At 44.8% G+C, this 27945-nt stretch overlaps 1 protein-coding gene across 1 annotated transcript in view; it reads right to left on the reverse strand.

The window, feature by feature from the left end:
- STAB2 (stabilin 2) overlaps positions 1 to 27945 on the reverse strand; it is an 81633-nt gene continuing 53688 nt past the window's right edge. The window contains 26 exon segments of the mRNA XM_009694659.1: positions 1 to 51; positions 685 to 804; positions 1909 to 2037; positions 4320 to 4427; positions 6686 to 6826; positions 7595 to 7714; positions 8355 to 8461; positions 8694 to 8859; positions 10005 to 10138; positions 10489 to 10630; positions 11661 to 11854; positions 12588 to 12695; positions 13084 to 13188; positions 14837 to 14986; positions 16050 to 16173; positions 17943 to 18089; positions 18919 to 19008; positions 19089 to 19265; positions 19800 to 19888; positions 20167 to 20296; positions 20698 to 20844; positions 20945 to 21028; positions 22161 to 22208; positions 22673 to 22792; positions 25451 to 25522; positions 27365 to 27438. Of these exon segments, the coding sequence (XP_009692961.1) occupies positions 1 to 51; positions 685 to 804; positions 1909 to 2037; positions 4320 to 4427; positions 6686 to 6826; positions 7595 to 7714; positions 8355 to 8461; positions 8694 to 8859; positions 10005 to 10138; positions 10489 to 10630; positions 11661 to 11854; positions 12588 to 12695; positions 13084 to 13188; positions 14837 to 14986; positions 16050 to 16173; positions 17943 to 18089; positions 18919 to 19008; positions 19089 to 19265; positions 19800 to 19888; positions 20167 to 20296; positions 20698 to 20844; positions 20945 to 21028; positions 22161 to 22208; positions 22673 to 22792; positions 25451 to 25522; positions 27365 to 27438 (3077 nt within the window).

Genomic DNA, 27945 nt, shown 5'->3' on the forward strand with positions numbered 1-27945 from the left:
CTAATTCTGATCATGAGGACCACTCATCACAAGCTGCTGGTCATCTGAATCCTATAAAACATAAAAAAAAGAAAATCAGACTTGAACGTTGCGTTAAGAAATGAAAATCACTTTTTGGCAAACTCGTCCATACAGATGGCAGAGCTTGCACCTGACATTTTTGCACCAAACAAGTCTTTTTACTGGGTGCAAAAATGTTTATTTAGATTTTTAGACTCTGCATGTACATGAGGATCTTGCTAAATGAGACCATTGAAGCTATTCAGATACTCTGGCTTTACTTAATCTTTCTTTCCCGTGATTCCCATTCCCATTCCTGTTGTGTTTCAGATTCTTTGCAGTGCTAGCATGGCACTCAGCTGTGTTTGCAGCAACAGAAGGGAAGAAAAAATTGGAAGGCTTTTTAAGTTCGTATAGATATGTCACTGGCATCCAGTAGCATTTGAAGTCCAATTTAATTCAGCTGTCTTTGAAGGCAGACTTGAGGTACAGCTGTAGACCACAGCCTCAGTTTGCTGCAAGTGAGACTACCCAGTTTGTAGCAGTGGTGAGACAGGAAAGCCAGGAACTTTAATGGTGTTTTCCTGAATTAATTTTTCTTTTTTTCCAACTCAACATTTTCCTTTCATAAAGTCATGCCCTCTTACAGTTGTGTCTCAATCTCAAATCAAAATGAACACTTACTGAGAAAAGATCATAAGTAGGTTCTGGTGGAGTCAGTGCAGAAGAAGTTTCATATGAGGGGTTGGTGATATTTGAAGGCTGTGTCTTGTCCAGTGATGTTACGTCAGTGTCATCTTTTGACTACACAAAATCACACAAACCTGCTTAAAATCCGTCCTCCTCCTCCAGTGCATTAAGTGAGGCACTTAAGCTTTGCTCCCATCTGGTGCAGTATTGTGACTGAACTGGCTTTATCATCTAAATCGGTGTCTCTGGGCATGAACTGTGTTGTGGATTGTATTATCTGAGGTCACTTAACACTGGTATCTTCTTTTTTCTCTCCCTTATTATTTTTAAACTTCAGCAAAGATTGGGAGAGGAGGTGCTTGCCCTGACATTCTGCCTGGGGTAAAAGGTGCCTGGTTGGTCCTGAGCACTCTCATTGCAACTATATAAAAATACAAGTGTTTTCCCCTTGCTCATGGCTCCTGTTTTTTGTTTCTAGAAGGTGATTCACATTACATGCATGGGCTAGAAAAGGCAGGGATTTCTAGTTACTTCTAGGTGGACTTTCCTTTGGATTGATTCTTGTGTAATTTATAACATTTGTCATCCCTTGTCTCTGAGTAGCTTGGCTGTTGCTGGCTGGTTTTGCATCATTGTGATGCTACACGAGGCTAGCAAAGTTAATTAAGAGAAAGCAAGCATAAGAGTGTAGGAGTATAAAAATTCGCATTTTTTTAATCCTGCAGTCATTTCAATTTGCTTGTCTCTTGAATCTGGTCTTTTTCCTTTCAAATGTTTCAACCACCAGAGCAGCAAAATTAATAGCAATGCCATGGAGGAGGAGGAAGAGAACAGGTGCCCTTTGTGGTTGTAATTACCTGCTTCCCAAAGGGTGAGCTTTCTGGTGAGGCAAAGGCTTCTGCACTGGTGCTGTATAGTTAAATAAGCTTTTGACCAGTCCATGGTGTTGGAAGTGTGTGAGAGAGCAGGAGCCCACTGAGCACCCTGGAGGGAGAGCTCTGGGGGAGCAGCAGGCAAATGTAAGCTCGTGCCCAAGACAAGTGTATGAGCTTTCCCTGCTTTCTCCATGTCTCGGTCTGAACAGTTCAAGTGGGAAGCAATTGGGAATGTTTCTAGCTTAATAAAATGTGAGGAGAAACTGGAGGCTGTGAGTTTGGGAGGTGCAGTGGGTCTGGGGAAGTGCTGCCCCCCCGCTTCACATTCCTGTCTGCTGCCTACCTTGAAGTGCTGGAAGCCTGTATTTTTCTTCCTGAACCTGAGATAAGAATATCCAATAAAAGCCACAATTCCGGCAACCAGGCAGATACCAAAGAATATTCCTGTCCCTGTCCCAGCATGGAGAGGAGCCTGCAAGCAAGAGAGAGGGTGAGTGAGCTACGAGTGGCACTGGTCATCTTCCAGCATCCGAGCACACGCAGTGTCCCTTTGAGATATGCCCTAGGCCTGAACGGCTTTTGTGCTCGAGTTTCCTGGTACATGCTCCCTAGAGACAGTTAAATATGGCCTTTTGATAGTAATGACAAGCTAGATTTTTTGGGGGTGCTGGACATTGCCTCTCGTTCAGCTTTGTCTTATGTTCTTGATGCTAAAACTTATCACTTAGTGTGCCTAAGTGATGTTTTCTGGTCAAGTTTTTCAAAGTTGCAATAGAGGCTATGATGAATTTGAAACCTCACTGGCCTGAGGAGGAGAAATGGGTACCAAATTCCCTTAAGCAGCTTTGGAAACCTGTGCCACAAACCCTAGAAGGCTCTGCATGGGTTCAAGCTTATTTCCCGCTGCTTTGTGCACTGGGGAGGCATTGGTTATTGCCAGCTATTGGCAGCAGTACCATCCTCTGAGCCCTGCTTACCAGGGCTCCAACCAGACCGCACCCGAGATGAGGCCCATCTCATCACTGGCCAGAGGGACTGCTGGCCTGGGCAGAGGGTGTGCGGGGCTGGGGTCCGCCAGTGGCCCAGCACCTGCCTTCTGGAGGTTCTTTTGCCCAAAACATGCAATGCCTTTAACCCAAAATCATTCCTTGGTGAAGCAGGTAAAGTGCCAATCCAAGTAACTGTATATAATATTTTGTAAATATTTTAATAAAAATGTGTGTGAAGGACTGAAAGAAATTCACGTGTGATCTGGATTTAATCTAAATGGGAGAAATGCCTCCAGACTCTGACTTTGGTTTGCTTTCTGCAGCTCTGGGGCCTGATAGACTGGTATTGTGAAGGTAACCAGCAGTTTTGGGGTGATGATAAGTTTGAGGGATCCCAGGGCATGCAGCCGCTCAGGCTGCAATCTCCCCAAAACACTGTGCTCTTTGCTGGCAATCTGGGAGGTGAAGAGGGGTCTGGAAATGGGTAGAAGATTCATACGCTGTTACTCTTCTTTTCCATGTGATGCCTTAGCTCTGTGACATCCTGCCTAGAAAATGAATTATTAAACTTACCCTGGCAAAAATAATCACATTGTTGTCTTAATAGTAGGCTGCAAGGGATTTTTGTGAACCAAGATTGTACAGGTGTATTACTGAGCGTCTAGGAACAAAAAAGCTGATTTGTAAAGGAGAAAGGGTTGGTCAGAACAAAATGGAGGTGAGAAATAGGATTAATCTTGTGGACCAAGGAGGGAGCCAGTTAGCCACTTCTGAAATCAAAGCTGGCGTGGATGAGCTGTAAATGTGAGTGAGGCCCCTCCAGTGCACAGAGAGAAGGATCAGAATGAGTTACCCCAACGTAAGGGAAGTTCTTCAGATTAAATACGTGGTGGGTCTTCTTGTAAGGTCAGCTTGAGCCTATGTTGGGCTGTCATGGAGTACCCTGCATGGAACACAGCTGGGGACCACTAATGCTGCACATCTGAACACTTCCTTCGTTAAGGAAAACATTTTGTAGTGGAAAAAAAGGTGCTCACTGCGCACCTCTTCCAGGGGCAGCGGGGGTCACTTCTGTGAAACATCCCAGTTGCACTGCAGGTGCAAAATGTGTTTTCCTTCCTTTCATTCAAAGCAGTAAACTTTGATGGTGGGAAATAAACGGAAAAATGTTCCTGGCTCCCTGCTTCTGGACCCTGTACCCTTTTGATTCCAGCCTGAAGCAGCGCAGCTGCTAACTCGCCTTCACGGAAAGGATGGCAACCCTTTCTGAGCTGGGCTATTTTGCCATGCACAGTTTGGTTTGGTCTTTCCAATGGGAGAGATAATTGGGTAACTGGGACCATTGCAGGGATTCATGCAGGCAAAAAATAGCTATTTTCAAAACATCTTGTTGTTTTGGATAGAAATGACTGCAAAGCCAAGAGTAAAAAAGTTTTCATTAGAAGTTTGAAAGATCTTTTTGGAAGAACTGAAACGGAGCTTTGTAAAACCTCCATTACAAAAATGAGCTTCATTATAAAATGGAGCTTTTATTTTATTTATATGAAATAAATGTGGGAAGAACTTATTCAGACAGAAACATTTTGAATAAGCTTCACTGGCACCTTGTTCTCGACTTTTAATTCTCTTTCAAAGTAACCTTTTAAACCAAAACTGCATATAAGGGATGGAAACTGGGAAAGATGAATGTCAACAATGAGTTTGGGATGATATAAGCCATAGCCACCTCCCACCACCCAAAAAATAAAAATCACTGTGTACTCACAGGTGCTGGTGGAGCCTTTAAAGGCTCTGAAATGACGTGGACTATCCCGTTGGAAGCGATTATATCCCACTCAACGATAGCACTTCTGTCCACATATCTGATCTCGCTCTACCACAAAAAGAGCAATGAGAGCTGAGCTTTGACCCTCCTCCCTTTGGAACTGAAATAAACCTTGAGACTATGTCCCCACCTCAGTTACTGACACGCAGAGAAAAAAATCACATGGCGGCTTACACCACTGTCTCCCTGGACATCAGCCTGGGCTGGCCCTAGGCTGGTCATTGCTCTCCTGTGTATGAAGTAGCCATCATCATTACCTGCATGTTGCCTTCAGGCATTTCTTTGTCCCCCTTTTTTTTAAAAAAAGTATGTATTTTAATAAAGGTTTTTGTGATGTTTGTGCCATTGCCAAGCTCTGCCTAGGAGTGCTGTTCCTCCTGAGTGTCCTGCAGCCTGTCTCCCTTACAGCTGCTTTCTGTGCCAAGGATGCCACTTGCACTGAGTTTGCTGGCTTGAGAGACCTGGGTCAGCACTGATGGGGAGCAGCTGCCCGCAGTTTATTTGGTGGCTTCGCAGCTGTGAGCTGGAAGGTGGGCTCATTTGGCAACTTATCAGGAAGGGAGAGGGACGGGGTCAGTCATTGCCACCCCACCACTTCTCTAAACTCTGCTGATAATGGGAGTGCTTGACTGCTTTGGGCTGGTCCTGAGTCTCTCCAGCCTGTGTCTGTGTTTTGGGAGCATGGGTTCATGGGCATCTACACTATTGCAAACTCTGCTTTAAATTGCATCCTAGCAAAATGGTTTCTCCTCTGTGAGCAGAACAAGAAGTTGCTACCCACTCTTGCCCCCAGCATGAGGTAGTGTGCTACTGCTGGAGCATATGGTGACTTTCTGTGTCCAGGGAGCAGCTGTGGTGGCACTGTGGAGTGATGCTGGAGTCACCTCATGTCTTCCTCCCTCTCCCTCATCCCTGTGCTACCCTGCCAGGGTCCTGGGGAAAGCTTGTGGGCTCCGACCTGATGTGCTGGGACAAGTGGGTGCTTGGCTGCCAGGAGATGTGTGGAAAGCAGCTGCCACCTTTCCTTCCCACCCTGGTACCCCACTGAGTTTTATTGCAGCTGGGAGAACCGAGGGCTTCCTCAGGTCCTCCAGGGAGGAAGAAAAGCCACAAATTTCCAACCAGCTTTGAAGGGCAGGAGCAAGATTTGTGTTAATGGGTTCAGAGCCTCCCCTTGGCAGCTTTTGAAGAAGGGAGGATTTTTTTTTTTTTTAAGGAGAATGTCTTCTAACTCAAATATCAGATCAAAGTGATCCGAAAGAGCTCCTGGCATGCTAATGAGTGATACAGGTAGGCCTTGTGCTGGTGCACCCGATCTCTCACAAGGGTATACTTTTTAAATGCAATTACTGGGTTTGCATTATAGGGTGGTTTTAAAAATATAAATGGTAATTCTTATGCCAAAGGAATTTCTCATAAAAGGGGGAAGAGGAAGGGACCAAAAGCAACAGATGAGTCACTTGTGCACCTTGTCCTGCAGCACCTGTTTCCTTCTTGTTGGTGTCTGTTAAAATTCCCCCCACAGCTGGCATGTTGGGCACTCAACATTCCTTGGGACCAGCACCATTCTCTAGAGCACATTTTAACTGCAAGCCCATAGACACTGGGGTTCTTATTTTAATTTTCAGCTATACAGCATCACCCACAGCAAAGTCCCAACCTTGGTCTCGAGGGGTTGCTGTCACAGAGGTCATTTGAAATGCTTGGGCAGTGAGTATATTCTGAATAAAAAAATGAGAAGTTGGGTGTGTTTTCAAAGGATACTTTCCATTTGCAAAAGGATATTCAATTTTTTGAATTAAACCCCCCCTGAAATAGTAATAAAAAATGCAAACCACTGTTTTGTCTGCTTTTGCTCTGAGCAAGTCTATGCTGGCATCTCCTGCCTCTCCCAGAAAGTTACCAAGAAACTTTACAAACACCAACACCTTTCTTTAATGATAAGCTGCTGCTCTCCTCTCTCCTCCTATCGCACTGCCATCTCCCATAATCCTGCCACGCTGAGAGAAGGGTTGAATCAAGCCTGTATCCCCATCCTGCCGTTCCTGCAGGCCACCTGAACAACTTCCTTCAAGTTTTGTGGGTCAGAGCTTGGCCATTTGCAAACTCGTAAATTTGCAGTTTGCCAGCTGCTGTCTGCAGGCTCTGGGTGCCAAAGAGCCTTCTGAAGTCAGCCTCTCATTGCTGCCCACTATAACCTTACCAAATTCCTCTCTGGATCAGTTGATTACAGGGTGTAGCATAAGGGAGGAAAAAGCATGAAGATGGGAGATTTATTAAAAAGGTACCTGTTCAAGGGTGGGGGCTTGATGTTCTTGGCCCCTGGTGTTTGTAATGAGGAGTTTTTGCCCTAGACGAGTTAGAAGAGTGGTTCCATTTGTCAAGTCCTCATAAAACATCATGCTGGCATTAGATAAATGATACTCGATGTCTCGCCCGGAAAGTGTCTGCAAATGAGAGCAAAATACAAGGAATGTTAACTGATCTTATTAATTCTCTGGATTTACCAGTAGGCTAAGTGCCTGTGACCTTTTTCCCTCTTTGCTATTAATGCTGCAGCAAGTGCAATATGGGGTAGAAGCTACTGGGAAATCTGGAAGCGAACAGTGGGATCTTCTGTCCCCGCTGGCCCCTGATGGCTGCCTGCAGCAGGCAGCACCTTGATTCTGACAGGACAAAAGATTTTACTCTTTTGTACGATGACCTGAAGTGTTGAGCCTCAGAGATTTTCCGAACAGCCTGAAGATGCAAGCCAAGGCATAAACCCATGTGAATTGTTTGAGACGATGATTGATTGAAGGAAGGAAAAAAGGGATAAGCGTAGAAATGAAGCTAGGAACAGATGCCTTTAATGTTATTTGTGGGAAATACCAAAGGTATGCACTGCTTTCTTCAAATAACTGTGCTTGATGTTAATAAGCCAGAATAGACTTCATCTCAGGCAGACTCCTTTATAACTGGATAACTAAAATCCCTGATGAAAAAGTCTCTATAGTGACTTGAACACTCAATAACCTTACACTCCTAACTACGGAAAAGAAACGGAACTCACTTCTTTCAGAAGCACAATTTAAACTATGTGGGGTTACACAAAGTCATGTCATACTAAGACTATTTTTTTTTTAAACCTAAATTTCACCAGGATACACAAACCTCTAATGGATGTTTAAAAAGTGTTATTAAAAAGAGGAAGGAACAAATTTATAAACCCTGACCTCATTTTCCCTTAACCCGCTGTCGTTTGGAGCAAAGAGAGTGGCTCGCACTGACAGATCCGTAAGGTACCGCAGGAACTCTCTCCCCTTCCTAGAGCTGTTGGAGTAAGCCATGATGTCCTAGGCAGAAAGAAAATCCAGCTTTACTAAAGAGCAATTGTGTGCTCCTGTGAGGGGAGCTGAAAAGATGAGACTCTATAAGTGATGACGAAGAAGCTTTCTATTAACAGTCACAAAGCAACTCTGGAGTGATAATACAGAAGAAGTTTGTGTTCAAAACCCAGTTTTAGCTGCTGATTTGGTGAGCAAATCTTAAACTGACTTGCAGGAGTTGGGACCTTGTTGTCTGTAAGGCTCCTTACACATATAATGCCTTTCTGAGTAATGGCAAGAAAGGGACCCTTTTAATGCTTTGCCTTTTTCCCAAGCAGCAATTCAATAAAATGACAAAAAAAGCACCATGTTCCTTGTGATGCTTAGAAAGCCAGGAGCAGTTGTGCACAGAATCTTTAAGCTAAAACTGCAGTGGCGTTCCATTTCCAAATGAATTTTTAAAAACCCAAAACCTCTTTAGAGCAAGCAATTGAAAAAAATAGTGAAAAAGTTCTGATTTTGACAGTGCAGATTTAGACCACTCTACCTTGCTTTGCTGGTGTGGTGTTTTTACCTGCTAGTAAAGCAAACACTGAGACAGAACCCGGTGGCAGAGCCTGTTCGCTCCGCTCACCCAACTGAGGAGCACGCGAGCTGTGGGCCGTACCGACAAGAAGTTTGTCAGCGTTGGGAAGGACATCAGCACTTGCAGCAAGTTCCCGCTGCAGGAGAAGCCGTCCCCCACGTAGCCTGGTTTGCAGGTGCAGTTCACCTCTGGAAGGTACAAACAGGGATAGCTGCGTGGGCAAATGCCCTTTTCAAGAAGGCTTTAGGCTGCCCTGTGCCTGAAAAACAACTCGCAGGCAACAGATTTTTTTTTTTCTAAAGGTAAAAAGAGGCAGAGTCTCTTGGAGTGTTATCTAGCAGACCGTGGCTGACCAAAGGAACAGAAATCCAGGCTGCTGCTCCCCTTTGCGCAGAGGGATGGAGCAAAGGACCCTCTTACCTTTTTCCCTGTAGCAGAATACATCCCAGGTTTCACTCAGGTTGACTCTTTTCCCATAGTCCACGATGCCAACGTACCCAGCGCCGCAGTTTGGGGAGGAGAAGGCAGTCGGATAGCCCACTCTTTCTCCATCTAGCCAGCCGGCAGCACACAGGTGATACCTTGCCTGCAGCCAGCACAACCATAAGGGAAAAAACACAGAGGGAAGAGCTGGGTGGTGGGGCTGGGGTGCTGTGGATGAAATGAAAAATCCCCCCAGGGTGCCTAGGCAGCACCCAACCTGCCAGGGCTCTTTCTGAGGGTCTGAGGGGGTCTCTGTCCATCTGTTCATCCGGCAGCTTGCCCTGTGCTGAGCTTGGTGTCAAGGGGCTGTGGAGGCAGGAGCCCCTCTGAAAGTCAGTGGCTTGCCGTATGGACCAAAGGAGCTTTTCTTGGGAAAAGCTTCCCTGAGCCCAAAGCCAGACAGGATCAGAGGTGGGTGTGAAAGCCAAAGGGGATGTGCAATCCCATTGTGTGCCAGCCCACCTTTTGTCAGCATGGGAAGGGCTGACAAACCAGCTCAAAGTAGAATATAAGTCCCCAGGAGCGCTGGAGCCAGCCCCACTGCTGACTTTTCTGCTTCAAGGGAAATATTTAGAGTACAGGGCACAGGGAACATGCAGCTCCGGCTCCAATCTGAATGTTCTCAGGCAGCAGAAGGAGGTTTACATGCTGGCTGTGGTCCTGCCTCACATTTTGGTAAAGGTGCCTCTAAACAGTGAGCATCTTCCTTCCTTCCACAGATGGGAAGGAGCCAGAAAGACACAGTTAGTCTGACCCACTCTTCTAAACCAAGTTTTACAAACCCAAGGTGTGATGCTCATCTCACTGATGTCAGCCGTGCGTTGTCTATAACACAGTCAAGGAAAAGAATACGGAAATGGGTCTGCTAACAGCATTTGGGGAAAAGATTCCTGGAACTTTACATTAAAAAAACATAAGTCTAGGCATACTTCTGAAGTGTACATTTCTTTAAAAAGTGCTAATATTGAAAACCCCATGAAAACACTCTGTAAGTCTGACTCTACCATCTCACCCCAGTATCACCGGAAACAAGAAATTGTCGACTGGTTTCAGTGCTGTATGAGCAGGCATGAAACCAATAAACAGTCCAAAACCTGCTCCCAGCCAAACATACCCTGGGACATGGGGGAAGGAAAGGAGGGAAAATGAAGCTTATTAGCACAGAGCAGCCCCCTTGCTCCTCCATCCCCATTTACGCTGTGGCTAGGTCCGCTCCAGGGGTCTCCTCCCGTAGCGAGGCTACCTCACCTTCTGCGCGTACAGCAGCTGGTTATACGTAGCGACGGTGGCTGACTCATTGGCACAGGCCTCCTTTGCCTTCTCATAAGTCATTTTGTACTGCCCTTGAGGGGACCGTAAGTGGAAAACCCCAACCGTGGTATCTGCAAAGAGAGAGAAGAACCAGCTCTTCCTGAAGGGGTTTCCATGTCTGGATGTGGAGTCAACTGTGCCATACAAATACCTGTGAATTTTGTGAAATGCAGTTAGGACAGATTGATCCCTTAGGGGTAACATTCCTACCTGGAATACCCTCATCTGTTGCTTCATAAATCTGGTATCGCAAAGAATGTAAGCACACGTTCTAACTTTATTCTTCTCATTTTTTCAAGGGCACGTAGGTAGAGGACTGCAAGAGCTTACAGACACAAGGATTCTGGCCATTGGCTTCAGTGTAGTGGCAAAGGGACGAGCACGTCCCTGTCCTGTGGAGTGCACGGTGTGCCACCCTCACCTTGGAAGTGGAGATCGGCGCAGTCAGCGTCGGGGTGGCACTGCCCGTTGTCTTGCAAGCAGCGGTCGAGAGGAAGCTGCATCACTGAGCAGTTCAGCCCATCACCAATGTAGTTATTTTTACATTCACACTTGCGTTTGTCCTGGTCAGAAAGAGAATAAAAGCCAAGCCAAGTACTTAGCTGACATAAAAGTGGTATTTCAAGCAACATTCTGAACCGTTGGAAAAATTTCACTTGATATAGCCAGCAATGGACAAACAGGAAAGTTGCTGCTAACAACTGTGATTCAACAGGCCACAAACTCTGACACTGGCATTTATTCTCCTAAGCAAAACATTTACACATGCACTTGGGTGATTTGCTGAATTAATACCAGAGCATAATTCCATCCACAAAGCTAATAACACGCATTGGAGAATTATATGGCACGTAATTAACAAAAATGGATGGCAAACCTGTCAAAATAGTATTTAAATGACTGGGCATGGAAGCATGAAAGGAATTCAGCAGCCTACTGATAGTAATAAATTTAGAACTATAAACCACATGGGTTGGTGACATCCAGGGATTGTGATGGTTGACAGCTGGAATGGATTAGCGGGAAGGCTTTTCTAGATAGCTCCTGGAATACACACCAGGCAAGCCACCGACATGGAACAGACAGGTGATCGCGAAAGCACCAGGATGAATGCTGGATCAAGTCACCGGCACAAGTTTTCCTCAACAACATTGATCGTGCGGGCCAAGGAATTTGTGGCTGCAGAGCTTTTTAAGCTCAGTCCGGCCAACCAACAAGTTACACTATTCTCCCAGCTGTCCCTAGGTTTAGCTACCAAAATATATTTAGTTTTAATCCAACAAGCTCCTATTGCAAATAGGGATATCCAGTTAGGGAGAGCTAAGAAGGCGACAGAAAAATTACACATGCAGAATATCCCATCTGCTGTAGTACCCCTTTCCCTAGAGCAAAGATACCAAACTGTTTCTCACCCCTCAGCTGAAAGGATACCAAACTGATGTGGAAAGTAGGCTGAAGCTATGTAAAGGTTGTTTTGGAAAACAGAGACTTTGCAAGCTATGGAGTGTGATCCAGCCAGAGAAGAGACTTCTGCTGGCACCAGGAAGGAATGCCTCGGACTTCCCTGCTGGTGACTGAAATCATTCAACTTACAGGTCCTATGACAGTGCAAATGGCATGCTCATGGCAGCCTCCATTGAACCCATCGGCGCAAGGATTTATTGGAAGACATGTGAAGCCATCTCCCTTGTATCCTTTCTGGCAGCTACAGAAGACCTTCACCTGGAGCTGAGTGCATTCAGCTGCCTTGTGACACCCACCGTTGTTTTGTTTGCAAAGGTCTGCAGCTGCACAGGGAAAAGAAAACAGAGGTGAGTAAAGTCTGCTTTTAAAGAGGATGTTCTTCATGAAAACAAACCATCTCCAGTTTTTTAAGGCACACTAAAAATGCTAGAAAACTTGTTTGGGAAAAAAACCTGTTTCGGTTTCCTGAGGCATTCCTAAACCTGTGTGAAAACTATCCTTTAGGGCTCTGAAGCCCTTGTCAGGGTGTCCTTGATTTAAGAGTCATGGCACCACCCCATAGACTTCTGGCCAAGGTGACTTTGCAGGATGCAAGACACCTGACTGAGAAAGAATGAATGTTTCTGCAGTGATGTCACCAGGGAACTGCCTTGCCTAAGGTCATCAAAGAAAATCTTGTAAGAGAAACCCTGCTTAAAACCCTGCTGTCCCCAAAACCTGACTGAAGTGCACTTCTTGCTCATACTCCTACTTGGTAAAGCCTGGTGAAGTCAGCCACCTGCTTTAGAAAAACTTGATCTATGTATATCCTAAATCTGTTTCACTTGCTGCACTGTGGAAGTTTTTAGGTTTGATAGCCAATATTTCATACTGGACAGTAACTGCATGCAGTAGCAATGGTGGCTGACTCATTGGCACAGGCCTCCTTTGCCTTCTCATAAGTTGTTTTAAACTGCCCTCACAGGGACCGTAAGCAGAAAACCCCAACTGTTGTATCTGCAAAGACAGAGAATAACCAGCTCTTGTAGCAGGTGGTGAATGGGAGAGGGGTCTCACCTACGCATATGATCCCATCCCCGTTGTAAAACGGCTTGCACTGACACGTGTTGTTCTCCATGCAGACGGCATTGGTGGAGCAGCTCGGGGAACACTCTGGCAGCACAGCTGTGGGGAAGGCACAACAGCTGGGATGAAAGTGCTATTTATATTGCAATGCCCTTCTTTCACACAGAATGAAAAGCCATCATAGCTGTCTTGCTAACTGGAAAACCTGTAATAATATTTTTTTTGACTGCTTGGTTCTTGGGTGATACCTTCCCTCGCATAGCCCAAAGCCCCTCCACAGTGGAGGTAGGCACTCATATTCCCATTGCACAAAGGAACAGACAGAGGGAAAAGGGACTTGTTCTCAGTCCAGTCAGAATCCCTTAGTCCCCTTTGAGGGCTTCTGATGTCATTAACCCTTTCTTCTCTACACAAACCCTCTGTTGAATTGCAAGTGCTTTCAACCCGTGGCTCCATGCAATGGAGCCCAGTGAGAGAAGGTAGAGACCTAGCTTGGTTTCACACAGCCGGCCAGTCCATCCTGTTTCACAGAAACATCGTCCCGTTCCTGAATATCCTTCATCACATTGCCCATTGGTCTTGCATTCACAGGCTGCAAAAGGAACGCAGAGGGATCACTTACAGAGCTGCTGTTGGGAAAGGGGAAAATTTTTCTCTAGAGAAACATCACCTAGACTGTCAGTTTAGACATGGTATTATCCAGCAATAATTTAGATAAGTGTAACCTCATGTTTTTTCACCATGAAGCCAGTCACTCAGAGGACCAGACTGTTGAGAGCAGTTGGGCAGTCTCCAGCCTTAGAGGTTTGCAAACCCTGACAGGATAAATCCTGAAACACCTGGTCTGAGCTCAGGGCTGACCCTGCTTTGAGCAGGGGCTTTGGACTAGAGACCTCCTGAAGCCCCTTCCAACCTGAATTATCCTGCGGTCCTATGATTTTATAACTGGCATTACCTCAATGTGCCTCTGAAAATGAAAATAAGTATTGATCTGCATTGTGGTAGAGTAGCAAACTTCACAAAGAACTGTGGCAGGAAAGAGTTAATGGCTGAGCTGAAGACCCAGCCTGATCCTGTCCTAATGTGCAGCAGCTGCTAGCTGTGGGGAAGCCAGAGAGAAGGCAAGTGTGTGGCGGGAGAGCGTGTGGTTGCTGTGTGGGAGAAGGTCTACCTGAGTAAAGGAGCCAATATGAGGTTAGTGAGCTTTGCTGTAAAACATGGGCAAGTTACCTGACATTTTTTTTAGGTTTTAGATATTTTTATGACTAAAAGCTTCTGGATTTCTTCTGTTCCTTTTATATATGGGGTGTTACTCCTTGTGCCCTGCAAACTGAGGCATGAGGGGCTGATTTAATCTACAGGTGATTTTTTCCCCCCACCCTTTGGACCCTGCGATAACTTACATGCTGAGTTCTTCTTGAGGAGTTATTGATAGTTCTCTGTTTTATAATGTAATGAAGTAGTATCCTTTCTTGCCTTATCCCTCTTCCTGATATATTGTTGTTTAAAGAGGAAAATGATGTGGGATTGGAGGAACTGATTCTCTGAAAACCTGTACTGCTGAAAAGGAGCTTCACTGGCTGGCTTGATTTTATTTAGCCTGGTTACCTGCCTCATGAGCACTATAGGTGTGCATGGCTAGGATGGGAGGGTTGATGTTGTAGCTTCCCATCTGAAGGGTTTATGTTGAGGAAAACATTTAAGTTTAAAGGGTGACATTGATCCTGCTTCCACCTAGTTTACGTTTAAAACCACTGGGAAGTGGATTATGGCTGCTGTCCCTCTTCACAAACTGCCTTCATCTCAGTGTCATTTTTCTTCTCTTCTGAAAAAGTAGTGCATAGCCTTGGCCTCCTGCAATCCTTGAGGAACCACATTGCTAAAATGCTGTCTTAACCTTTGTGGGGATGGGGGAGAAGGCTGTGCTGTAGTTTAAAACACCTGATGGAGGCTCTGTGTCTGTTCTGTTACTTATGTACATTAATACTGCTACTAATGTATGGAATTAGGTATATAAGAGTAGGAGGAGCCCTGCAGAGGCAGCTACGTAAGCCTCTGCCCCCCTGCCTTCTCCTCCTCCCTTCTGAGGCCTTGTGCCATCCCTCTGTGTGAGGAGCCACCCAGGAGAAAATGTCAGCATTGAAAGCAGGAAGCATTTCTTGGTTTACTTAAAACTCATGGCTGATAAAAGAGTTTGGAATTGACATGGGTATCAGTATGGAAAGGAAACTTAAACATACGCCTGCAGTTGGAGCCGTATCTGCCTGGCAAACACAGCTCACATGAAGTCCCGTTGAAGCCGCTATTGCAGTGGCACTCTCCTGTCCCGGTGTACCCATCATCACAGGAGCCGTGGTTGTTGCACGGGGTCTCTGGGCCCCCTGGGCAAGCTGAAAGGTTTTTTTTTAAAAAAAAAAAAAAAAAAAAAAGTGGCTCTTTAGCTCAGATGCATGTTTATTCATTGTCACCGATGGTTACTTATTGTCCTGTACGACTCCTTGAACAAGGAAATGCCTGTAAATGCATCTCTGTTGGGGTGTGTAAAAGCGGCTGTGGCACTTGTGAGTGCAAGCCTTGTGCTGCTCCAAATTCCTTGACATAGTTGCACAACTCCTGTCAGAACGGTGTTGCAGACCTTTCCAGCCCTGGCTTGTGGGTGCTGTTACCTGACTGCTTGTTCATTCGGACCCATCAGTGAATGGCACTGCCCAGCCCCTGCCCAAATCCAGCCTTGCTTGTGCATCTCCATGTGCCTGCATGCTGCTGGGGTGAACCCAAAGGGTGGCCCAGGCTGGGCTGGCCAAAATTGCATCGGATCTGTCTGTGAAATCCATACAGAATGAGCTGGCAGGGCTATGTGTCCCTGGACCTCTCTGCCAGCAGATATCCTGATCCTATGTGCCCTGGTGAGAGCCTCAGTACTATTTCCCCCATGGGGCTGGCAGGTGAAGGAGCACACAGTTCGTTAGTGCCTGCTAGCAAACAGCTGGAGATAAAGCTTCTTAAACTGTCTCACACCTGTTCAAAGCCACAATTTCTGATCTTACTCCACTGGTGTGTGCACTTGCACCTGGCTGGGGAATCATACACTGTGTCTCTGGTGTGTCCTGGTACCACCGCCATGAACCTGATGTCTGCTTGTGCTGAAAGGACTTTCAGCTGGTCATCAATTAAGACTTGGTTATAGTAGGGCAGCCTTTACTCTCTATAGCATTCACTTAGTTTGCTACTAGCATGGAGTTTAAAACTTGCTGTAAGTATGAAAAAAGAGATTATTTGGAGTGGAAAAGCAATAATACTTTCTGTGTCCTTCAGCTCTTGCAACAGAGTTCCCCCATTTTGTGGCCGGTCTCTCCTCGTGCCCCTGTCCCAGCTCTCGCAGTTCAGCCTGCCGGGTGCTACGCAGCTCTGCTGGGGGAGGTCAGGGGCTGGGGGTGGGGAGGGGGGTCCTACCTTGGCAGTCTGGCCCGAAGTAGCCCTTGCAGCACTTGGCCGTGTGGATGACCATGGAGCAGTTCCTTCGGCAGCCGTACCTCTGCAGCCCATAGGACTCGTACGTGCACAACTGGATCCCTTCCTGGGCGTCACATGTGTCAGCGTGGAGAGCGGGCGGGCGGGGAAAAAAACACACGAAGATGAGTGCTATGTGGAGGTTTGGGTTTTTTCCTCTTTAAATCACAGTTTCTGATGTACATTGAATCAAAATGTGATGTGTGAAGAGTGCAGGTGTGAGGCCTCCACCTTCTCTTTGGTTCCTGACTTGCCAAACACCATTAATGAGGATGGAGGGGCTGCTCTGAAGTCAACCGAAGCACTTGCTACAGTGGATGCTGTGCGAGACCAACAAAGCATCCCCTGCCACCAGCACCTGGGTGTTTGCCCAGGGACAGCTTTGTCCCTGAGGCTTTATGGCATCGATTAACAGTGTGGTTTCGCTGTTGAGGGTTCTGTTTTTATTTTTTCAAAGGAACTTATTCTAGTTTTCCTGTGTGAAGTACAGAGGAGAACAGGTTAGACTGCTTAAATACCAGCTTTTAATGTATTACCTTTAGTTTTGTCCCTGGAGGGCATTTTGAATTACTGAAACAGCTGTCACAATGCCCCTGTTGTACAAAATAGAAAAGAAAAAAAAAAGTGTGTTAAAATAATGGCAACAAAAGGCTATTTGACATGGACAAAAAGTCTGTTTTATGAAAGCAGCAAATATGAGGAGAGTGTAGGCTTATTACATTTGAAACAGATTATAAAAATCTCTGGAGGAAGGAGAATGATAACGAAGTAGTTACAATAATTTAGTGCCACAAAATTCAAGAAAATAGTTTTGATACCAGAATATAAGTTCTGGAAGAAGAAGCTTTGCTCTGGATTTAAACAAGCAGGGAAGAGATGGTGAATATTCTTCAAACAAATATTAATGTAGGCTGCATGAGATCTAGATGTCTAATCTGGAGCAAAGGTAAATGGTTACTTCTTGGGAAGTGCTGACCGGATCTTAGAAAATTATATCTATTTAAGTTAATTTAAAAAAATCGTGAAACAAAAGGTAACTTGAGCAGATGGGATACACACAAGTGTTGGTTTTATAATTGAAATATAAATTCCAAGAAGCTTTTTTAAGACTGCTTGAAAATTTTTTTACTTCTAGGTAATTTTTTCATACATTTGAATTAAACTGAAGTAATTTGGTACTGAAACCATTTCAAAATGGGTTTCAAAGCTTCCTGCTTGTGGGACCCACCAAAGGTCACAGAGGAAACTTCCTCCACACTAACAGTGCCTGTTCAGGTTTGTTAAAGCATATTTCTGTGAAAGCAAGAAATGTGAGAGACCTGAGAGCCTGGCTAACAGACTAGGCAGTTCTGTCTTGTGTCCTTAATACCCTGTGCGGCTGGGACAGCAGCGCTGTTCCTTTGTAATTGGGAACTTTGTAAATGCAATCTGGATGACCAAATTCATAGTGTGAATTTGTACTACTTTAAAAGCATGACAGGAAGACCTGTCCTTGCTCAAATTTATACTTGCATTTCTAAGCTACTGTTCTTATTGAAAACAAAGCAGGGCTCACTAAGCTGGTCTTAACTGAAACCAATTGTCCTGTGTGGTGCTTAGTGTGGATATAGGATTTCTGTTGTGTATATTTTGGGCGTTGTGCATCTTTTGGGCATTGTGCTGTGCTTCTTAACCTTAACTGTAACCTGTGTGGTGGATGAAGCTAGCCTGAAGTGGTGGGACTTAATCTTGGTAGTGCCAAAGCTGCTGAGAGTGTTGCCCTGGTCTCTGTGAGGACAGGGTTTGGCCCTTGGGCTGTGTCTTTGCCAGGTTGCGTGACCAAAAAAGGGGACTGACCATGAAATCCACAGTGAAGAAGCTGTCGCAGCGTCCCCCCAGGCTGGGGTCCATCAGCAGGCAGTTGATGCCATAGGCGATGCCCCCGTCAAACTCCAGCTGCCGCTGCACTATCTTGCACTGTCTGTCATTCAGGAAAAGGGCACCCTGAGAGACGGGATGAGGAGAGGGAGGCACGACAAGTCATGAGCCGGTCTTCCTTGGGGCCAGGCTGAATCCAGGGCTTGAATGGGAGTTGGAGGTAATCGTCCCCCTGTAAGAATGCTCTTGGTGCAAGGTGGTGTGCCAAACTATCCTATAGATAACAGTGATGGCTGTAGGGGCTCAAAACCAATTTGGGGACCTCTTTTCCTATAACTGAATGCTGTAACCTCACAGATGGGCAGATCTTTTTCCTTTCTGGAAGGGGACAGATTATGCCAGCCCTATGTCCACAGGTTTACCTTATGCATGTTTAGGCTTAGTCATATCTTCAGAGGCAGATGCTTGCTGGGTATGATCTGATACATTTGCAAAGAAAAAAATGGCTTTGTTCTGGCTTAACAGGCTGCATGCATGCCTGCAATCTTAGCTTGTAAGTGCTTAGAAACCAGAGTTTGCATGCAGGTGCTGCATTCGTGGGCCTTCTGCCAAAGCCATATTCATCTTCATTGTTTTCCATTGCGTATTTCATTGTAGAAGTAATTAAAATGTGTTGATATTTCAGTTTTGAGGTAACTGAGAGCTGTTTTGAACAAATAGCACCTTACAACAGAGAAAATAACAGTTCCAAAGAGTCCTGCAAAACACCTACTTTGCCAAATCTGTTAGAGGTGACTGCCCTGGTTTTGTGACTGTTGGCATGGACTGGCAAAGACCAGTTGAGTTTTGGCACCACTGACTCTTTCAGGGGGCTGTGCACAGGCACAGTGGGGTCTGCACGAGTGGATCCCACAGCAGGGGCAAGGGGTATGTCTGCTGGCAGAGCAACACTTACAATCTCCCCATTATCCCCACAGCTAATGCTGAGGTTGGAGCCCTGCAGGGTCCTCAATGAGGTGGAGCGGGGGAGCTGGTAGGCCAATACCTGGGAAGGAAACAGGAGATGCACGTGTCTGAGCTTGCATGTCTTGGCCTTCGCAATGCTCCTAAAAAGCAAGGGCTTACCGCAGCATCACGGACTATGTGGAATTTGAGGTATTGCACTAGTTTGTCAGTGTTGGACTTCTTGAAGAGGAAGTCCTGCTGCTCCTGTGGCAGCCCACGGATAGCTGCGTCTGTGGGCCAGAAGAGTGTGACGGGTTTGTGAATGGGATCGTTGATCAGCCCAAGCAGGTTGTTTTTCTGCAACATAACAAAAATTGGGGCAGAGGATTAATGCTCCATGTAAAATGACATTGATGCTATGGAGTGAAAGTCTCGTGTAACTGGGATGCAGTGGCCTGTGGGTTGCCTGGTCATCAGCCTGCAAACACTTTACAAACCAGATGCCTGAGTTGAGCTGCTCAAGTTGAGTTACATGACTGAATTCTCAGAAGTGCTTCATCACCCAGGGCTGCCTGCTGAAAACCAGGCTGATGGCCCAACTTTGGGCTCAAAAAGTCATACTTGGGTCAAACTTTGGTCATGTAATTTGACATACGGTAGGACAGAGCTGTGTGGGGAGGGGAAAGGTAGCTGTGGGTCTGCTTGACATCCCCTCACCTCTGTGGGAGAGGGACCATGTGGTGATCAGGGTGATTGTGTACTGTGCTGTGAGCCTTTTGACTCCACTAAACACCATCCTGCCAGTGATGCCCTGTGCCATGTCTGTGCTTTTGTCTTTAAAAAAAGTGTCTAAAACCTTTGCCCAATGGCTGCTGTCTCTTGTGTCCTTACCTCAAGCAAACTGCTGAACAGGATGTATCCATGTTTGGCTGCAACCATTTTAAGGCTTTCCTACAAAGACAGGAATTTCAGTAATTTATCTATATTATATGGGTATTTAAAAAGCAGATATTAGCTTGATTTTCCCTGTAAGTCACTTCTTGTTATGAAATCAAAACCACTATAAAAGCCTGGTGCAGAATTCATCCTATACTGTTCTTACTATAACAGTAATTAATTTAAAATATAACGTTTAATTTATTCAGCAGTGTCAAACAATGTTTGCATAAGGTCTTTTAGTTTTTGTGACTTACATGATTTATGTATCTAACAGTAACTGTGGAAAAGCCCCTCAGTTGAGAATGGCAATGAGCTGCACATACCTTCTTAAGGGGGAAATCCTGCATGTGTGGTGGAACCAGAATTTGGTTTATGACATGGATCACGCCATTTGTGCAAACAGCATCGCTGAATATAATTTCAGCTTTGTTATTCAAAACCAGCGAGTTCTGGAAAGGTAACAAAAACATGTTTTCTGTGGAACCTTGTGGGAGGGTGAGCCTGATGCCAAATTTCCATGATATGGTGAGCCCAGACTATCATTTCTTTGCAGCAAACAGTAGCTGCAACTTTAAGAAATTGCCTTTTGCTTTTTCATACTCTTATCATGCTGATAAAGCCAAAGTCTGAGGATAAAATAACTTGTGTCAAAGCAAGGGTTGTACAACTCCACCCTTGGCATAGCAGGTAAGTGCTGAACACTTCAGGGGAACGGGCAATCTTCTTTTAATGCTATTTATTTATTTTTGTGCATCAGAGGAGGAAAGGGAACCATTTAGGTTTTTAAAAAAAGCTGAGTGAGAGCAGACTGTTTTATTATTCTGTCCCTTGCCTCTTCGTGCTCTGTTACCTGAGAGTAGCTGATGTGTAACAGGTCCCCGTGGAGAGACGTAATGTTGATGATTTTTATCAGGTCGTTGTACAACAGACTGGCACAACCCACCATATGGTACCGGAGGACCTGAGCCATCACTCCTTTGGCAACCCAGTCCTTGACCTGCAGCAGAAAGTGGAGGAGTTGAGCAGCAGTTGAGCAAGGCATCTGAATCCAAAAACTCATGGCCAACTCACCAAAACCTTCTGGCGTTCTTACTTACTCGTGGGTCGCTGTTTAGTACATCTGTGTGAGGTACAAACAGAGTGAAAGGGCCAGGGCCTGCGATATCTGTGATAGAGAAGGCCTGCCAAATTTAAGAGGACAAAGCAGTAGTGAGTTGTTAATGTGCATCACGTCACGCAGCGATGGGACCAGCCCTGCTGAGTGGGAGGTGGTGCCTGCATCCCCGTTGCTGCCGCGCATTAGGTTCCCTTCCCTGAAATGCGAGGGTGAAAGAAACTCTCTTGTATGCTGTGGACTTTCCTTCCCAGCCCCATCTGTCACCTCTGCCCACAGGTATAAAATGGAAGATTTTTCTCTCTGCTCTTTCAGTTTACAGCCAGGTCTCCGTTTCTTCTGCAATGATGAACAGAAGAAGAGGGAAAGCTTGCAACAAACACTCCGTGTAGGAGGGATATTCCCTCCTGGGCAATGGAGAATGAATAAACCCTTTCATCTTGAGAAAGGCAAGAGTAGATAGTATACATGTGTTTGTACATGCATTTAGCTGATACATGGTTGCTTGTACCTAGGAGTAGATTAATTACTGTTAGAGGTACTAATGGACCTGAGGTATTGCAGGTACTTTGCAATGACCACTGGCAAACTAAAGAGAGCTCTGCTCAAGTGGGAGGAAGCCATCCATCTACCATGGTAGTGGAATCGAAGCTAGAATATGAGCCTTTGGACTAGCAGGCCGTTAAACAGATCTGTGCTACCCTGAGGCTTGGGGTGAACAGAGAATGACTACTGCCAGTCTCCAAAAGGCAGTGATAACTGGCAGTGCACACCAGCCATCTGGCAACACACACAGCATCCTGCGAGGTTGCAGAGGGGCAACTGAAAACAACACTGCAGTTTGCTACCCCTGCTGCATTTCCAAAAGAGTGGTATTTGCTCACATCAGACTTCATGAGAGATGTGCTGGCAGATCTCAGGCTGTGAATGTGTGAAAGCTTCAATTTTATGTCTGTTCTGGAAGCCCTACATTTCCCTGGGATCTTGGTCTTGATCATTAATACTCTAGAGGTTTTAATGGCAGTTAATAGTTTAAATTAGAGTATCTCCAATATTAGTGACTAATGATCCAAATCCAGTCCCAATTAAGTTGAAGGATGCTGGTACATGCCAGATTCTTGCCTGTTCCCCACCCCCCTACACTCTTGAGGCAAAAAAAAAAAAAAAAAAGGAAAAAACCAAAGAAACCCTTTTCTTACCTCTAAGTGGAAATAAAACCTGGACATGTTGGAGTCCCTGAGAAGTTCCTGCAATCAAGAACAAGACTTTGTAGCAGTGCTAAAAATGTGAGGCAACATCTGTGGGACTCAAACAAATGCAGTACTCGGACAAGAAAGGGAACTTCTGGGTTGGAATAAATGCTGCCCATCTGCATTGCTCCTGTTCTGTTCTTACCTTGTTCTATCAAAGTACAGGCTTCTTTGAAGCCTAAACCCACCAGTATTAACTTCCTAGTAGTGCAGTCATAACAATTGTCCATCAGTTTTTTTACTTTGGTGTTTTTGTGTTTGTTTTTTTTTTTTGGCAGGTAAGGTTTATCTTGCAGCATCCTGTTCCTATTCCTGGTTTCTTGGATTGGGATTATTTCAAGTTCTGGGGTAGATTTAGCAATTGGTCCAAGAAAAAAATCGTCATGTTTCAAGAGACAACCACTGTATTAAATAACTACCTGGAGTAAAATAAGGGACAGCAAACATGTGCAGCACTTTACCTGGAGGATATTGCCTCGGCACGTAAATCCATCCCCAATGTAGTTATGTTTGCAGGTGCAGGTCCTTTCTGTCAGCTCAGTGTCATTACAGATGGCAAATTCACTGCAGCCTCCATTATTCTTGTAAGATCAAAATTTAAAATACTTAATTCCTTCATTGCCAGGTGTACAAAACAATTCTAGTTCACCACTTTTTTTTCCATGTGTACAGCTTAGAAAGACTTAATCCCAACAGCTTTTTGAAACCAGGTTTTACTGGAACTTCTGATGGTATATACTTTCTTGCAAACAATAAAGAGCATTTAAGTTTCATAAGAAATGACTCTCCTTTTATGCAGAGGATGTAGTTTGGATTGTCTCCTTATATCTTCAGTTCATGGAGTTATAAGGATCCAAAAGATTTCCATGCAAGTTTCACTCTGGATCTTAGGGATGAGTCTTAGCTGTTCTGCTGAAGCAGCATTGACTTATGCTGAAGAGAACTGTTTACAGCTGTAAATCACATTCATGGTGCCAGGAGCCTGGATTTCTGGAGGAGCATTAGCCCAGGACTGTTTTTCTTTGTCTGATGGGCCAGGCCAGCTGGAACAGGGACCTGCCACATGTGCTCTTCTCTAAAACATCTCCTGTCTACCCCTGAGTCCACCACCAGTGCAACCTTGGGCTCAAAGCAGCAGATGCTCCTCACCGAACCGCCTGCCTCCGGGAAGCTCCCTGTGCTAAAGGGAGATGCTCCTCACCCAGGAGCAGCATGCTGGAGTTCAGAGCTCTTCCCAGTCAGAAGTAGGTGCTCCCCAGTTAGCACCTCCATTTGCAAATCAGCTTCTATCCTGGACTTGAGAGCAAAAATTGAGAAGCTATCTTGTTTTCTTTCTTTGTGCTTGTTTCATGGTGTCTTTTCTTTTACCTCATCATTCATCTCAGGGATCCTTTTCCATGGGCCATGACTGGGAGCAGAAGCTCCTTTGGGAGCTACCAGTGGGGCCAGACAGGACAGGCCACAGTGAGCCCTGTCTCTAAGTAGTGGGTTTAAGTGCATTTGCTATTTATTTGGCTAGCTTTAGGTGGACTGTTGGCAATCTTGGGTTTATCATAGCTTCCTGTGAAGATTTGCTGCACAGAGGTTTGGCCATTGTGAAGTCAGATTAGACTCTGGTCTGACATTGAAACTTCTCAAGACTATTTTTTTTAATATATAATTAGCCTGGCATAATTAGTCAAGTGGAAGAAGAGCTGCTGGAACAAGGCATAGGAAAATAGGAAAAAGCAAAAAGCATACAAAATCACAGGAAGCAGGGGCTCACAACTTTGAGTTCCCCTTCCTCCAGCTTCTGTTTTTGCCCTTGCTCTTTCATCTCTGCAGCCTTTCAGGGTTAGAGGAAGCCTGCTGATGGGCCAGGCTGAGAGGGTGAGAATTATTGTCACTGCACTTGGAGCACAAAGGATTAATGTGCATGGGAGAGCAGATATGTCCCTGCTGCAGCTTGCCAAGAAGCAGAGTAACATGGCTGCTGCAGAGAACCACATTGCTTGCAAATATGTGGCTTGCAGTGTGTGACTAGCTTGTGTGAAATGAATGTGGCTAATTCTCAGCCTGCAGCAGTAAGTGAGGGACAGAATGAGGAATGCCACGGGAACTCCTGGGTTGTGTGTTGTGGGGGGAAATGGTTTGCCTAAAGAATGAGTTTTGTTTTGTTTTTAAATCTCCCCATCAAGAAAAGGTGATAGGTTTTCATTCTCCCACCCATCTCCTCTGTTTCACTGTTCACTAACCTGCCTTTGCTGCAGCTTGCAGTGTTGCTATCTTGGGTGATGCACCTGCAGGGATGTGTTTGGGATGCAGGCTATGTGTGGCCGTAGGGGCTGTGGGGCTCTGCTGTTTGCTCTGTGGGAGCTCTGCCCTAGGTGAGTCTGCAGTCTGGGACCTCTGATGGAAACATCTACTCCGGGGAACCCAGGCGTACCCAGGCTCCTGAGCTACTTGGTGTCCCAACATGGATTTCACTGGTAGTGACCCATCAATGGGGGGATTTGATACTTTGATCAGACTAGAAAAATTTCAGACTGGGAAGGGGATGTGTATGCTGACACTTGATCATTTCTTTTGTTCAGGCTGCACAGGTAATGGTCCCAAATCACACCAGAGGACATAATGACAGGAGAATCTCAAAAATAAATAGACTGTTCCTTTGCTTCCCAATCACCTAGCACCTAGAACAGCTAGAATTGGCTCCTGAGCATCAACAACCTGAGCTGCAGATTTTTTTTTTTTGTCATTACAGGTAACATGTAGCAGATCACACTTGTCTTGTCATTTGAACCAAGCTCTTTAATTGTCTTGTCTAGAAACTGCATTTTTTTTTAACAGTAATTGCAATATTGGTAAGTCTGTGCAATATTGGTAAGCCACGTGTCCCAACGTGGCTTTTTATATGAACTCTAGCAATGACAAAAAATTTGCTGAGAAGATATGACTTACATTTTACCACCACAAACTAGGGTCTGTTTCTCTAGATCTGAAGTGTTTTTTTTTTTCTTTAAGGCTCAGTGATGGGTCCAGGCTCTCACTTGTATTATGTCCAGGAAAAGCCCTTACTGCATACTTAGTTTCTAAAATAGCGACAGCACTAAAGCATGTACTGAACCAAGCACATTTAAAAATTAACTAAGTTAACGTAGGTTGATTCTGGGCATATCTGACTTAGTTTTGAATGCATACAAAACCCCAAAGTATAATGATTATAACAAGACCTATACTCTCCTTAAATGGATACTTACTTGTGAACACAGGCTGATATACGTGCATCTTTTACCGTCTCCAGAGTATCCCTTCAAGCAATTACATACTGCCTACAAAGCAAAACCAGAAAACATACATACATGGAAAGATATTTGGGTTTTTTTTTTCAGCACGCTTATATTTAATTTACTTTCCTGCCAGATTATTTCATAGTGATATGGTGTACAATTTATTAAGCTAAAAGTACATCCTTTTTCCTGCAACAGTTTCTCAGCCAGCATGAGCAACCGTAGGTGGAGACTGGGGAATAACAATTTCTAAGAGGCTCTATCTGCCCTTTCCCTGCCTATCCGTCTCTCATCTCTCCTCTGCTGTCCTGGTCATTTGAAATGACCCTTTTGATGTCTGCGCACGGTCATCTTGCAGGCAAAACAGGCTAAACCCCTAATTTGTTTCCCTCGTTTTACTTGCATAGGTTGGTATTCCCCTCTCTCCTCTTCCTTTCCCCTGTTTTTTTTTTTGGAGTGGTGAAACATTAAAACACACGTGGAATTGTGTCCTGATGTTACTGACAGCTTCCCATGTGGCGGTAATGCATTTGACACTTACATCATGATTATTCTGTTTTGCACTTGCAGTTATCACAAAGATGAAAAATTAACATGGTTGCAAAGAAATGACTTATCTTCCTCTCCAATTCACTGCTTAATGGTTTTCAATTTAGAATTCACATTTAATGTGTAGGAGATTGAAAATTCAAGCAGAATTCTGCAGCAGAAATAAAACTGTTAGGCAGTGTAATAGCAGTGTTTTAGGTACCTGGATGACTGAAAGCCCTAAAGAAAGCAGACACATCTCTGTCCTGTAAGTTTGGTTCTGCAGTGCTGGGGTTTTGTAGTGGAGGTTAATATCGCTCTGATGTTAACGATATTCCCATGGGTAAGGAAGTATAAATAATCATGTTGTAGCTACTACTTTTGTCCCCACGGAGGCCATATGGAAGAAAACAGCCATCACCTCTCTTGTATAAAGGGATGGGGAAGGAGCTAAGTGGCTCTGTGCTCCCAGCAGAAACATACTGACTTGCAAAAGATACTCAAGGCAAAGAGTTAATTGTTCGGAACTGGCAAAAAGGGCTGATGGGTTTATTGTCTCTTCTGTCCCTGGACAACTGGAAGGCAGGAGGTGGCCTCTTGACTCCTGGCCTCTGTTTTCCTGCATTGGTCCTGAAGAAATACTGTTGTACAGTGCTCACTTGGAGAGTTACAGTCTTGCAAATAGCCAATATGAAACTATAGAGGGATGATAAGAAGTGCTGCAACCAGGGAGTTCAGCTTCTTGTGAAACTGTTAGAAAAACAGAGATGCTAATCTGTGTCACCTGATTGCCCTGGCCAATTTGCTGCTCCTTTCCCCTCTTGTCCTTTTATACTTTTTTCTCTTTGGACAGCATGTGCTACTTCTGAACGGGAGATGCAGAACAGCAGAGGAGTGAGTGGATCCCACTGTGCTGTAACCCCTATGTGAAAACTATGATTCAGGACATTTTGTTTCCTTGTGAATACCTTTGAGCTATGCTGGGAGAAGGGCTAGTCTGAAATGGAATTTGCCCATGGACAGTTTCTATAACAATAAAAGAAACATTATCTGGCAATACTTTCAAAGGTTGACGGGTTTTCACATCAAAACCACCCAAAGGAGAAAAACAACCACTTGAAACAGCAAAACACTGCTTTCATCTACAGTTTTGGTTTTCTTTTACTGAAATTAATTTTTTCATGTTTGTCCACACTCCCCCTCAAATACCTTTTTGAGGGAAGCATATACTTTTCAGAATTTTTGTTATGAAATCCACTTTTCCATTTGAAAACAAAGTTGAGATGGAGAAATCTTTCTTTACCCAACTATAAACACTTGGCTAGTCTTATTCTTCTGCACTGATGAAGTACTCACTTGATTGGGTCCAGTTTGCGTGCATTCTGCATTTCTATCGCATCCACCATTGTTCACCAGACAAGGGTTGATTTCTTTATAAAACAGAAACAGTATAATAAAAAAAGAGTGAATTCTGAAAACCTGAGAAGGGAGAATTTTAAGTAAAGCATACTAAGAATGCAGATTTATGACAACTGTGAATCAATGAAACTTATTCCCTTAATACCTCAGTCTCAGACTTGCAGTTGTCTTGATGAAGGCTAAAACTCTGCAGTCAGCATTTTTAAAACCATACCTGGGAAGGTATGGTCTACAACGATGTCTAAAAGTCTTGAAGTCTGTAATGGTCAGAGGAGTCCAAGTGTATCAAGGTGCTGAAGATGAAGCTATCCTTATTGAGAGGTAGATCTTTTTTAGTAAGCTTTGGTGTCACACCACACTGCTGTAGTTGCATGGTTTGCCAAATCAACCACACAGCACATAGAGATGCTTTTGGCATCAGGATCTGCAGTATCAGAAAACTGCACTTCTGGGTCATAGTGGAAGAGGGATCTTCCATCTACAGCAGAACTCACTCCTGTAGCTTCCCTCCTTGTGAT

The sequence above is a fragment of the Cariama cristata genome, unplaced genomic scaffold (assembly GCF_000690535.1).
Source record: "Cariama cristata isolate BGI_N322 unplaced genomic scaffold, ASM69053v1 scaffold12702, whole genome shotgun sequence".
NCBI classification, from domain to species: domain Eukaryota; kingdom Metazoa; phylum Chordata; class Aves; order Cariamiformes; family Cariamidae; genus Cariama; species Cariama cristata.